The sequence below is a fragment of the Heterocephalus glaber genome, unplaced genomic scaffold, assembly GCF_053883595.1.
Source record: "Heterocephalus glaber isolate CG9 unplaced genomic scaffold, H.glaber_assembly_v1.0 deba00001497, whole genome shotgun sequence".
NCBI classification, from domain to species: Eukaryota; Metazoa; Chordata; class Mammalia; order Rodentia; family Bathyergidae; genus Heterocephalus; species Heterocephalus glaber.
This window is the reverse complement of record NW_028258320.1, coordinates 26,984,010-26,998,790: the sequence shown is the minus strand read 5'-3', so window position 1 is coordinate 26,998,790 and position 14,781 is coordinate 26,984,010. Positions and strand designations below refer to the sequence as shown.

At 36.9% G+C, this 14,781-nt stretch overlaps 1 protein-coding gene across 23 annotated transcripts in view; it reads right to left on the bottom strand.

Annotated features, from left to right (window-relative positions):
- Ank3 (ankyrin 3) overlaps positions 1 to 14,781 on the bottom strand; it is a 515,763-nt gene that overhangs the window by 183,531 nt on the left and 317,451 nt on the right. For all 23 annotated transcript variants that reach the window (XR_015440538.1, XM_087185521.1, XM_087185526.1 and 20 more), the window contains one exon: positions 1,168 to 1,266. Coding sequence is in view for 22 of the 23 variants with exons in the window: in XM_087185521.1 (XP_087041647.1) it covers positions 1,168 to 1,266 (99 nt within the window). In the remaining variant the exon portion in view is untranslated. The remainder of the gene's footprint in view (positions 1 to 1,167; positions 1,267 to 14,781) is intronic.

Sequence of the window (14,781 nt, the reverse complement as noted above, 5' to 3'; positions counted from 1 at the left end):
AAAATTTACCCTAATAACCATTTGTAAGTATGTATTTCACGGGTATTAACTATCTTTACACTGTTGCCTGTCAGGTCACTAGAACCTTTTCAGTTTTGGTTTTTTATGTGAAATGCCATTACCAAACAATTCCACATTTCCACCTTCCCCCAATCCCTGGCAACCACCCTCTACTTTCTATTTCCATTTCTTCCCTCGCTTTGTCTTGGTGCTAGGGATTGGATTTAGGTCCTCGTTCATGATAAGCATATGCTTTTTCCCAGCCATTTTCATGATTTTGACTCTTTTTTTATTTTCTTTGAGGCAGGGTCTCGCTTTGTAGTTCAGGCTGGCCCTGAACTCACTGTGTAGCCCAGGCTGTCCTCAAACTCCCAGCAATCCTCCCTCAGCCTCCTGAGTGCTGAGATTATATGGACCACCACACTCAGCTATGATTTTGACTCTTGAGAGATCTCATAAAAGTGAAATCATATAGTATCTGTCCTTTTACAACTGATTTATTTCAATTAGCATAATGTTCTCAAGGGTGATCTACAATGTAGCATGTGACAAGATTTCCTCCCCTTATAAAGCTAAATAATATTCTATTGTAGTATATACTACATTTTAAGAATTCACTCACTTATGAATAGACATTTGGGTTACCTCCAGCCCTTGGGTATTAAGAATAGTGCTGTAACGAACAGAAATGTGAAAATAGTTCTTGGAGACCCTGCCTTCAACTCTTTTGGACATATGTCCAGAAGTGCTGGACAATGTGATGGTTCTCTTTTTAGTTTTTTGAGGAATTTTTACAGTGTTTTCTATTGCAGCCACATCATTTTATACCCACTAGCAGCACAAGAATAAACAGGTTTGTTTTTAATAGAAAAGTAGTCAGATTTACATCAAAAGAATAAGAGTTCAGCTTAAGGCGTCAACTGATTCTTGAAAACTCAGTGAAAACCTTAGACCTTATTTCTGTAATTAAAACCAGATACTAAGTATGTATTAACAATTTATAAATATGGATGGTCACTCCCTTTTAAGAATAAATGGACTAGTCATTTTTCAAGAAACTACAACAAATGAAACAAAAATAAAGCCAGTGTTTAATCAATGCAAAACAATTTGGAAGTATCCCTACTTTTTGAAAGGTTTAAGTCTGTAGATAAGTAACACTCTTACCCTGGTTTTGGCATCAATTTTAGCTCCTCGATCAAGCAATAGTTTCACCATGTTTGCATTTCCTCTTTTTGATGCAACATGTAAAGGAGTGATGTCATTCTGTAGAAGAATAACAATAATAAAAAACACAGTTTTGATATCCGCAGTTTAATGAAAATATTATTGCTAAGATTCCTCCAACATTATCCTCCTTTTTTATCTTTTTAAAGCACCCATTATAAACAATATTCTTTCTAACATTTCTCTCTGACAGAAATTTTCTTCGGGAGACTCAAAATAGGGAGAATTTTGACAGACACCATCCAGAGCAGAGCCCAAGTTTATTTATCTCAGTCACTGATGGTGACTAATTGTAAGATAATGAATTCCTTCCTCAAGAACCTGACATCTTCAACTCAATGTATTTTCTCACAAATTTGTTGATGCTGATGCTGAGCACATTGGCTAATGAGTTGTTGACTTACAAATGGCTGATTAAGTTGGTCCTGACTGAGTTAATGGAGTGTCATGGAACTCAGAGCTGGCCCCAGGTTCTGTGGGCACTCCAGGTTGTGATGGACCCAACAGTCCCTGAGGGTGGAACATCTGTCCTTCCCTTGACATCTGATGTCCAGGGGGCCTGAATGCTTTTGCAGGCATTTACTAGCAATCTCACAGAAAACTATGATTTTTTCTTTTTAGACTACCCTTAAAGAATAGTTGGATTTTAGGACAATCTGAAATTATAACTGTGCTTTCCTTGATGTCAATAGTTGTCTACCATAGTTATTCTCTCAATACATCTCAAAACAGGTACTATGACTGTTTCCAGCTTGCCAAGGATACAAATATGCATATGTACTGAACCTTACCTATTTTGGTTCCTTGTTCTTGACTAGTAGAAATATGGGTTTAATGTCTGTTGTTCTCAATTATCAGTGAACTTGGCTCATGTGATTACATAGTCTGATAACAGATATAATATCTACCACATACTGTTCACTTCCCATATATCAAGAGTTGTACCAAACTTTATTTTCATAGTGCTGGGATCAATCCAGAGTCTCACATATGTTAGAAAAGTACTCTACTCCGAGCTTTACCTCTAGGCCCTATTTCCTTTAATTCTCACCAGCCTTACAATGCACATAAACCTGAATTGTCATGCTCCTATTACAGATGCAGAAATAGCTAACAGAACCAGGATTCAACTTTTAAAAGCTCAAACTCAAACACATGATTAAAAAACAAAACACTTTATAATAAAAAATTTCCAAGCAAATTTTGAGAGAAAAGCATCATAAAATTCAGGTGCTCCTCACTCAGGTTCAATAAGTGTCAATCATTGTGCTTGGAATGTAGCTCAGTGGTAGAGCGCTTGCCTAACATGCACGTGGCTCTCAGTTTGGTCCTCAGAACCACAAAACAAAACAAAACAGCAATTTAAAAACATAAGTCTTTTGCTAATTGTTTTTTCTTTTCTTTTCTTTTTTTTCATACCGGGGATTGAACTTGGGACCTTGCGCTTGCAAAGCAGGCGCCAGAACCACTGAGCTAAATCCCTGGCCCATATATATATATATTTGGTACTGGGGATTGAACTCAGGACCTTGCACTTGCAAGGCAGGCAGTGGCGCCACTGAGCTAAATCCCCAGCCCTGTTTTTGTTTGTTTGCTTTTGGTTTTGGGTACCGGGGATCGAACTTGGGACCTTGCGCTTGTGAGGCAGCTGGCAGAACCACTGAGCTAAATCCCCGGCCCGCTAATTGTTTTTTCTATACCCTCTACTTTTTTTTTTTTTTTTCTGAAGGAACTGAAGAAAAGAAGTCAGTTTCAGGCATTTTATTTCACACATAAATACTGCAATTTAATTTCTATTAGATAAGGACATTTCCTCTCCCCACTCCAGATAGAATCTCCCTATGTTGCCAAAGCCTGTACTGAACTCCTGGGCTCAAATGATCCCCCTGCCTCAGCTTCCTGAGTAGCTGAGGGTGCTGATGTGCACCACTGTGTCTACCTAGATAAGGATGATTAAACAAAATTACAGTGCTATCCCATCCATGCTCAAATCCTCCCATCATTTCAACTGGCACAATTGGTCTTCTTGAATTAGAAGGTCCACAAACTGCATTAGATTGAAAGGTCTTTTTTATCTCTTTTAATCTTGAGAGTGCTTCTACCTACACCCCCTCATATCCATTTATTTACTGAAGAAACTTGCTGATTTTTGTATAGAATTTCCCATAATATGGATTTGACTGATTGTATCCTAATGGGATATTAACACATCCTTCTCCTTCATATCTTCAATGGCCTTTTCTAGTTAAACATTTTCAACAATTGTACATTCTATCACAAATGGAGAGATTATACATTGTCTTATCTCATTATTGCATGACACTAAAATATAAATGAAGAATTATTCTCATAATATTTAAGGATTATTCTCATTATTTGAAGATGCCAAAATATAAATCAGTGAGTAATTCATTAAATAAAAGAATAGAGCTAAGATAAAAAAATTGTCTTAACACTGGTGGGGAATGGAAAGGACTATCATTGTTCTAGAACATGGGGAGCCAAACTGCAAAGGGCAGGATGGCAAACTTTTCTGCTTTGCTGGCCACATTGTCTCTGATGCATTTACTCATTTTTGCTGCTACAGCACAGAGCAGCCACACAGTACATGAAGAAATGGGAGTGCCTGTGTTGTAATAAAACTTTATATACAAAAATAGGCAGTAGTTGGATTTGCCTGGTGTGTGCTCACTTGTTGATCCCTGCTTTAGGCCCATTGGCTTATGGCTGAATGTTTCAGCTGTGTGAAACAGGTTTCAAAAGAGTAGATGAAATTATATGCTCTGCGTGGTGTATGCTTTAGTTTTCTTTGGTAGAGGTGAAAGCCAGCAGGAGGAGATAAACTTTGTGATATCCTTTAGGTTTGTCTTGTTTCTGTGTTTTGCTACCAACTGAGTGCTGGTCTAAGGGTGCAAGCAGCACAATGCAGTGACTCCTAGCCCTACACTGGCAGGTGGAGTGTCCAGTGAGGGATACAGGAAGCACAGGTCAATAAGAGAGCTCACTGAGCCCTCTTGCACAATTGGACGCAAAGACTCCTCACTTCCAAGGGTGAATAAGGGATTTTTGCGCTGTCAGCCTTTAAAAAATGGGCTCTTGCCTGGTTGAGAAAGATTTAATTAACCTTTATCCCAACAGGCTAGTTTTAGTGAGAGGAAGAACTCAGACTTCTAATTCTGCCCTCTCTCACATTTATGTATTTCTTCACACGGTGGAAGGATAGATATCAAAAGGGTGTCTTGAATTCTTAATTTCTATATTTTCTATAGCTCTTTGCTCTATCCTAGAGGAATAATTTCTATTGCTAAATTTCATGAAAGTGTTATACAGGCCTTACATACACATCTACAATTTCATTCTACCTACACAGCAATCCAATGAATAAAAATCATTAACTCTCCATTTGATAAAGAAAATGAGACATAGAATTGGGCCATAATTTGCAGACTGAGAAACAGCTAATTGAATGTAGGAGTATTTTTCAATTAACCAATAAAAATATTTTATGCCCTACTATGCACAAGGCCTGGTCTATGTTTCCACTCTCTATACAAACCGCAAAATTTTGGAATCCCAACATACAAAAGAGCCCAATTATGTTAGAGAGAAATTTTGTTAAAAAGAGCTCTCATTTGCTGCTGATGAAATAAAAATTTGTGGAAGCTTAACGGGATGCAATTTGGCTATATATGTGAAGAGCCCTCAAATCTGCAACCATAGAAATATGGAAAAATTTGGCTGTGGTGGTAGAAAGGGCAAGAATGTGAAGAAAGATCCAGCCCTGAGGCTAGGAACACTCCCCAAGGCTGAGACTGAGGCAGCATGAAAACTCCTACAGTGCCCAGTATTGCCTCTTTGTACCTTGTCTGTCCTGCAGGGGTCCTCAGAAAGCTGAGGGAAGATCACTGACCCCAAGCGAAATTCTGGCACCTCAGTCCACACCCTGAGCATAGGCATAGAGCAGCCTCCTCTGGAAGAATCTGAGGCCTGAAACTAAATGTCTACTTAGCTCAACCCCTGATTAACCTGGTTCCACCTTTGATATTTGAGTCTGATGGAAGAAAGTACACCTCTCTCTAAACAAAGGTACTATCTACCTCTGTCTCTCCTGTTCCACATATAAAATCCAGGGTTCTGTCTAGTGGGGAATAGATGAACGACATACATGGAAAGACAGAGGATTTCAGCCAAGGAGGGCGGAAGGAGGAAAGGGAAAGAGGATGATAGAAAGGAATTTATTTGTGTTATATACATGTGGCAATTCCCCACAAGGAATGTAAGCATTATATACTACAAACATGTACTAATAAAAAAAGTAAAAGAGAAAGAGAGAGTGCCACATGGAAACACTCAAGAAGAAAAAGCACAATATCAGAAATGCAGAAAAACCACAATATCGGAAGTGAAGAATTCCTTTGATGGGGTCAAGAGTAGACATTATGGAGCTTCATTTCTTTAAATCAGGGAAATTAAAGATATATCAATAATAAATTTCTAAATTGAAATTCAGAGAGGAAAACTGGGGGGAAAATAACTGTCTAAGAGCTGTGGGATAATATAAAGCAGCTGAATGGATCTGCATAAGAGACTGATTCAAACAGAATAAATATTTGAAGAAGTAATACTCAAGAATTTTCTCAAAATAATAAAAGACATTAAACTACAAAATCAAGAAGCTCAGGGGACACCAAGAAAGAAACAAAGGAGATATATCAGTCAAAAGGAGATATATATCAGTCTACAAGAAGACATATCAGTCAAATTGCTAAAATAGAAGACACTAAAAAATTTTTTTAAAGGTAGCAAGAAGGAAAAAGAAAAAGATACATTTCATATAGAGAACAAAGATAGTAAGTATAACTGATGACTCAGCAAAAATAATGCACCCGGAAAACACAGAAGTATATCTTTAAACAATGAGATTAAGCAAGAATCAAGTGAGAATGCTATGCTTAGTAAAAACATCTTTTAAAAAGTCAAGGAGAAATAAAGACTTTTAAAGATAGACAAAAGCTGGGATAAATCATTATCAGCAGATCTGCAACATATAAATATAGAAGGAAATTCCTCACACAATAAGGACCTGATGTAAGACAGAAACTTTAATGTACTCAAAAAAAGAGAAAGGCTCTGGAAATGGTAAAAATGAAATTAAATCTGTTTAATGACTGTACAAAAGAGAACAGAGAGGTCATGTGACTTAACTGGAGTCACAGAACTTAGGGGTTGCTAAAATGACCGATTTCTCAATTATCAGGTATCATTTCTTCTGTTTGTCCCTAAAACACCATTATTTTTATCACTATCACAAAAGCATCTAATTAACTTTTCATGAAACTATTCAATGTAATAATTATTCACTGCAAAAATCTTAAGGTATAAATATGATTAACCAATGCCTTCCTTTCTCTAATATTTATTTCTCAACTATTTTTTAAATATGGTAGCTAAAGACAAAAAAAGCAATTCCATAAATACCTATAAACATTTTAAAAACAGCAAGGAAGGGCACTGGCTTTAAAAATATTCATATAAGACATTAACAGGATTTGGATTAATATTCAGACTTTAACCAAACAAGACTACAGTACACACCAAGTTTAATTATCTCAAATTTCTGGGACAAGTAGCTAATCAAGTACTCAAAAAAACAGCACAGATTATTGCTGTTTCTCTTTGTGTGGATTTGTGCTCTCAGAGCAAGATTGCTAACCCTTTTTCTTTTACAGTTGAATCATTTTCTTTTATGCTAAATTTTTTCTACATTGAATTTCAGGAAAGGTTTCTCATATCTGTAACTTACGCTCCTTGAAGGCAACCAACCACTGAAGTAAAGGTTAAACATCTCAATTTGGAAGAGTAAAATTTGCCTTCTACTTAGAGCAAGGAAAGAAAGAAATCATTCCAAACAAACTAAGATCTGGATTTGTACAAATTCAGTATATTCCTCTACAATTCATCTCAGTCCTCTCTAGTAATACATACTGTATCGGGTTATGTGACATCAGATCTTATTATACCTTAAAATGATCACTTCTTAGATTGAGATGATTAATTTCTAAAATACAGATTTTTACTATATTTCCTAAATTACAAAACTATTTAGAAATGTGCAGAAGATATTTAACAATGAATTTGCAGGTAGAAATAGAGGAGAAATTCTATCCTGGTTATAACTTCATTTCAAGCCCATTTCTTAGTACAGATCTAGTAGAAAGCACATTTCCTTGACAATGGAAAGAACAGGCCCCAATTCTCTCTCTTCTACACCCACTTTCTTGTTGGATGATACTAGGAATGTGTGTTAGCTGGTATTAACTTATTTTCTCATCTGTGCAGTAGACACAGTACCTCTACCACTTCCATCACAGGGCTGTCCACAGGAACTATGAGATAATTCATGTCAAAAGGAGGAAGGAAATTCATAGGTATTTGAAATTTCTTTTCTCATTTAATCCATATAACAATCCTAGAAAGAGATATTAATTTTTTGTCTTTATTTTACAGTTGGAGAAACTAAAGCCCCCAAAATAAAACTCACTTGCCAAAAGTCATAAGGCTGCTGTCATGGTTTGTTTGAGCCCATGCTCATGTTTCCTTCAGGAGGCTAGTCCTGCGCTTCTTTGTAGTTCACTCATGCAGCCAATTTTCTCTCTCTTTTTTTTTGGTACCAGGGATTGAACTTGGGTCTTTGTGCTTGTGAGGCAGGCGGCAGAACCACTGAGCTAAATCCCCAGCCCTATGCAGCCAATTCTTACAGTAAGAGTATTTCCAGGTCACGTAATGGCAGGCCAAGGGAGAAAGATAATGCTTGTACAATGGTTATGAACTCCACCGCTTCGGTTCAAATTCCAGGCCTGCTCTATACTAGTTCCCTAACCTCAAGTAAGTTTAATTTATCATCTTTAAAAATCAGGCTAATAATAATACTTACAACATTGTCATGAGGATTAAAGGAGGATTAAAGCACAGAATCTTCAGAATGGTGCTTAGCATTTGATAAACATTACAAAAGTGTTAGGTACCAAACTATTCTTTTTATTATTTAGCACATAGATATGTAAAAATGTATGAAACAGCTGCATCTCACAAGGACATTAAATAATAGACTAAAAGGGCAATACCAGTCAAAATCTTCTAGATGATGAAAATTAAATAATAGAACTATTTCAATTTGGTTGCTTGACATGTTCTATATAAGCACAAGTTCTAATAATTAAATGTGGTGAGGGGATCCAGTATCCTCTTCCAATTCTCCTATTTGCTACTATTATGGCTTAAAAAAGTCAAAGGTTACAAAATAAAATGAATGAAGATGAAGATGTCAAGGTGTTGAGGATACACATTTAACACATACACATTTCAAAATTTTTATGTCCAGCTGGGAGAAGTGGTGCACTCCTATAATCCTAGCACACTGGGAAGCTGAGGCAGGAGGATTACAAGTTTGAACCTAGTTTGGGCAACCTAGTAAGACCCTGTCTCAAAAAACAAAACAAAAAACTATCATTTTCTTCTATTTTAGCATCATTCATAGCATAAATAGAAACAGAAAAACGATTAATAAAAAGGTTCACAAAGAAAGCACAGGAAGGCTACTTAAGCAAAGATTACTATCATCCTCATTTAATGCACAGGTATACCAGGGGACATCAAAATATATGGTGAATGTTAAAATTAAAAAAAATTATTACAGTAAAAGATACATTGCCATTACTCTCCCTCAAAAAACTCCCCCTCACTTCAAATACCTCTGCTTCAGCAAGTAGAAAGGATGTTGGGACAGGCGTATTAGAAGTGAGGGGAGGATTTTGAGGGGGGACTATAAACAACGTGAGCTGGGAGTGGTGGCACAAGCCTATAATCCCAGCATTCGGGAGGCTGAGGCAGGAGGATTGCTATGAGTTTGAGGCCAGCCTGGGCTACACAGTGAGTTCAAGGCCAGCCTGAACTGCATAGTGAGACCCTGTATCAAATAAATACATAAACAAACAAATAAATAAATGCAATGTGTCTTTCACTGTAAAATGTAAAACATTTTTTAAAATTTAAAACTTGCCTTATTTTTCTACCATACCACTATACCTTGTACATATCTTTTGAAAATCTTTTAGTCTTTTAGGGAAGATGTTTGTGTTCACTAACTTCCAGGAACAGCATAGGTGATCAATAAATATTTGATAAATAATATTTAACAGTCACATAGATTTGGCAGAAAAAATACAGAATTGAATTTCTGTTTTAATTTTCTTGAGTTTAAAAATATTCTTTCTATAAACTTTTCTTATTTTCTACTGACAATCTAGTCATGATTTCTATAAAAGATTCAAAAAATATAATTAATATATAAAATTTAATATTTTAAAGTGTACTGTTCAATGACTTTCAGTATAAGCTGTACCCTGTACAAATCACAAGTATGTAATTGTACATTTGTCATCCATAACAGAAATCTTGTAACATTAATAATTATCATTTCCCACTTTTCAATTCCTTAATTCCCTTCCTGTTTAGCTACTAATTTACTCTGTGGGTTTGGCTAGACTTGATTCATTCGAAAAAAAGGGAAACATCCAATATGTGATTTTTTTTGTGTGACTGGCCTCTTTCACTTAGCATAATGTTTTCAGGGTTCATTCATGTTGTGGTACACATTAGTAGTTCATTCGTTTTTATGAGAATGCCTCATTTTTAAATGAGTTAAGAAAGCTGTAACATACAGGCAAAACCATCTTGCTTCCAATGATGAAGATTTGATATTTGAAAGATATAACCAGGAAATTTATAACAATTGAATATGCTTGTAAGAATACACTCCAGCCTTCATAATCTGAAATGTAAGTAGACCTTTTCTTTAAAAGAAATTCAACTTAGTGTACAATTAATGAGTATAAAATAAACTCAGACACATCTTTCAAACTATGCTGGCCCTTAAAATGGCTGCCTTTGTCCATTTTCTCTTTTTTTTTTTGTACCGGAGATCGAACTCAGGACCTTGTGCTTTCAAGGCAGGTGCTGGAACCACTGAGCTAAATCCCCAGCCCTGTCCATTTTCTCTTTATTCACGAGGCTTCAATGCAATGAAATAGGTCTTTTTAGAGAATGTCTTTTCCTCTTCTCCAGCTTTGTTGACTGCTTGCCTATTCTATACCAACCTTTCTCTTTGTGCCTTCTGGATAAGGAGATTAAGTCCACACCAGCCACACTGCCACTAACACTGAGCTATTGATGCCAGTGACACTTTCCCAGCCTCACTCTCCTCCCAGGGACACCAGCTAAATCTCCTTTGATCAGACACCTGATATTGCTGGGCTCCCAGGCTGCAGCACCAAATGCTTAGATATTGGATGTTCGTTGTGAAATCAGGCTCTGAGCGCTGGATCTGTTCTGCTCTAAACTCCGGAGATTTATTTATTTTCTTTAAGGGTAATATGAGACTGTTTATCGTTTATTACTGTCAGAGGCTTCTACTGGGATAGAGGATGGCTCCTCATAATTTAGATAAGGCACTGCCTGGCTGTCCTCTGAGTATTCCAAGTGACTTAGCAGTGAGGAAAGACAGTCCATCCTTAGCGGGAGTACTCAACACTTGCTTCCTATTCACATCCTTGGCTGATTTGCATGATACCAGCTATTGCCAGAAGGGCATGAAGACTGAGACCATAGCTGACTTTGCCCTCTTTTCTCAATAACCATGCCATCTTCCACTTTTACTTTACTGGGTATTACAACTGACTGGGCCTTTGCAAATGTTAGTTTAGTGGTTTACAAAACATACTTTAAAAATTAAAAAATACACATAACATAAAACTTCTACCTTAACCCTAAGTATATAGCTCAGTAGAATTAAGTACATTCCACTGTTGTGCAACCAATCTCCAGAACTCTCTGAATTCTGAAAACAGAAATTTTATACCCAGGAAACAATTCCCCATTTTCCTCCTCCCCCAACCCACGGCAGTCAGTATTCCACTTCTGTCTCCCTGATTCTGACTGCTCTGGGTATCTCACATAGGTGGAATTCTTTAATGTTTGTCTTGTTGTAAGTGGTTTATTTCACTTAGCAAAATTTCCTGAAGGGTTGTTATGGCTTAGATTCAGAACGTTCTCCCAAAGCCTCATGTGCTCCAAGTTGGGGTTTTGAGAAGGTGACTGGATCATGGGGTGCTGTACCCATCTGTGTTAATACATGGATAGTTCAGAGATGGATGTACTGTTAGGAGGTGGGGCCTGCTTGGAAGTGGCTGGTCACTTGGTGGCTGATCTGGAAGGGTTTATTTATTTCCCTCCCTGGCTCCTCCTGTCTTGCTCTGCTTCCTAGCCGGCATGATATAAGCAGCTTTCCTCTGCAGGGCTCTTCCACCATGCTGTTTCTGCCTTGAAACCAGCCAACAAAGGACTAAATGTGAGCCAAAATAAACACCTCTCCTTCTCTAACTTTTGGGTGTCAAGTATTATGTCCCAGTGATGACAAAGTGACTAAGACAATGTTCATCTATCTTGTACCAGTCAATATTTCCTTCCTTTTTAAAGACTGAGTATTGTCTAGAGTATGTGTATATCACATTCTGTTTATCCATGCACTCCCTATTGGACACTTGGGTAGCATCCATCTCTTGCATTTGTGAATAATGCTGCTATGAATCTAGGTGCACAAGTATCTCAAGGCTCTGTTTTTAATAATATATACATAAAACACATATATATGAAGCATATATTTCATACCTAGAAGTGAGATTAATGGGTCATTTCATAATGATATGATAGACCTTTTCACTGTAGCAGGACCAACAGTTTAAAGACTTCTCATACTCCACACCCTCCCAACACCCTCCCCAACACGGCTACTTATTTTGAGACGAGCCATCCTAAAGGGTTTTTACTATGTGCTTTTTGAAGTATGTTTTTTTTCAGACTACATGTCAGGATTTCCATTATTCCATGTAAAAATGAGGAATCTGAGGCATTGAAGATCGAAATAGTAAATGTCTTTTCATCTGGTAAGCTCCCCTCTCTTTTCCTTTCTTTGTACTGGGGATTGAACCCAGCCCCAGACCTTCATTGTTTTGAAACAGGGTCTTGTTAAATTGCTCAAGCTAGGCTGGGGTTATAGGCATATGCCAACATGCCCAGTTTATCCTGTAAACATTCGTTAGAGGAGTTCTGTTAAAACATTTTGACACCTATTGATTCAGATAAAGTAACTACTTGTTTTACATGAGAAAAAAGTTGTAACTATAAGGGAAAAAACTACCAATTATGAGGGCCCTGCTTTGTGCAGGTTCTCTGAAATATACATGATTGCATTTTATTTCCACAACTATCCATAAAACAGATGCTATTAACTGAAATCCATAGGTGAGCAAGGTAAGGCCGGAAGGGGTTACAGGTCACATGGGTAGGAAATGGCAGAGCTAAGATTTGAACTTGAATTGTCTGATTCCATAACCTGTGCTGACTTTTTCCAGTGGGTCATATAGGAGAAAGGATATCCAGGTAGTATGTTCCTTACTTGGTCTAATATTGGTTCATTGAGTCCATTCATGCTCTGAATCCATGTAGTATAGTTTCTATTCAGAAAACACTACTGACATACAATTTCTGTCTAAAGGGAATAGCACATTCAATGCTAATAGAAATATCAAGTGTCCAAGAGTGACAAATTCAATGCTGTCCTTTTGAAAAGAAGAACTCTTGTTTTCCTTTTTGCATATTTTATTAAAGGTTTCACTATTAATGCTTATTCAAAAGTAGCCTGCATTACAGTAAAGACAGCCTTTCCCAGCAAGAAATTCCCACCAACAGTGAGATATAGGCATGGAACTGAAAGTCATTTAAAGATTGATCATAGTTGTTTTCTATACATTGAGGAAAATTACAAAATTTAAATTATTTAAAGTGAGTTGATCTAATGATACTAGATTTCCTATAATGTTTCTAATGAATACTACAACTTCAGTTAAAAAAATTTCCACCCCTTTCTCTAACTCTCCACCACCAAAAACCCAAACACAGAAATAACAAGGAGCTCTACAATTACAAATTTTCTGCACTTTTGTATCATCTCTGATAAACCAGGAATTCCATCTATTTCTGTGTGGATATTTTTCCTTCTCCTTCAGAAACTAAACCATTTGCAAACTTTCTAGATCTCTGCTAACTTAAAACCTTTCATCTCTCAGGTCTCTTACCCTTATTTGCTCTTTGGAGAAACTAGATCCTTGCTTAAGTTTCAAACATGTCAAGGAATGAAAGCAATGTCTTTGAAGTTCCTAAAGAAAGACGGTTTAGAAATAACAAAAACAGTGGTGCAAACTGGCTCATATGCGTGCAGAGTTCTTATCTTAGGAGGGGAGGTGCTCTTCCAGGGATCACGATGACCCAACCAGGGCCAGTGGAATAAAGCTTCAGCCTCCGGGTAGTACTGCCACTCACTGACCACTGAGCAGACTTCCACCAGCCCCGTGGGATTCACTACTGTGGATGCAGATGGTCATGCATGAGGCACACAAAATGAAGAGGCCTAGATTTGAGTCTCCATTCTGCCACTTTATAACCAGTAGGATCAGAGACAAATCACTCCTTGGGGGACCTCAGTTGGCTATTCTGTAAAGATGGCTACTGTGAGTTTTAAATCATACACTGTACCTTAAAGTATTATATAAGCTGTAAGATGTAGAGTTGATTCAAGTTTCTATTGAGGGGCTATAAACATAACAATTGTTATAAGCAAATGACTTTTTAAAAGACTTCTTCTCATTCAACTTTGCGGAATTCATATAGATTTTTTTTTTTAACAGCTTGGCCTTGGTGAATATTTCCTAATCTTATTGGAAGAGTCACTTGAAGAATTTGTTAAAAATATGGATTTAAGTACCCACTCCATGCAAGGCAGGTTTAATGAGTTAGAATCTAAGATACACTGCTTTGATCTATAAAGTATTGGGAAATTTATTTGTTTTTAATTTTCAAGATCAGAAGGCCTCCTCCTCATAGAGAAAAGCCTGCCTTGCATTTCTTACCGGAAATGTATATCATGTATCTGTCATAAGATCATTCAATTTTTCAGTATCACAAGGTGATGTCAAAGCATGATTAACAAAGATTCAAAATGTATTAAGTTCATTTTGCAACCTGATCCTGGCACAGAATTAATCACCAAATAGTCCAAGAGAGGTTGCTATCACTTGGTTTTCTTGGGATGCCCTATATTAAGTTCAGAGTTCAAGAACACATTGCCTCTGGTGTCAGGATTTTATGAACTACACAGTCTAAATATAGTTCTTTTACTTTTTTATGTCTTATTTTACTGTTTCTTAGCCCAAGTCCCATTGCTGTAGAGCTATACAGCCTTGCACAAATCATTTAACTTTCTGTTTTCTGTTGTAAAATCGAAATCACACACCTCATAGAATTAATGTGAAGAATAAATGATATAAAGTATGGGAAACTTTGTGCTTTCAGTAATTAAGGAGAGCTATTTCCTAAGCCTGTTTGAATTTGTGTAAGTTTTTATGCCTCATTTCAAAGTCTCAGGAGCTAGCACTGAACAAT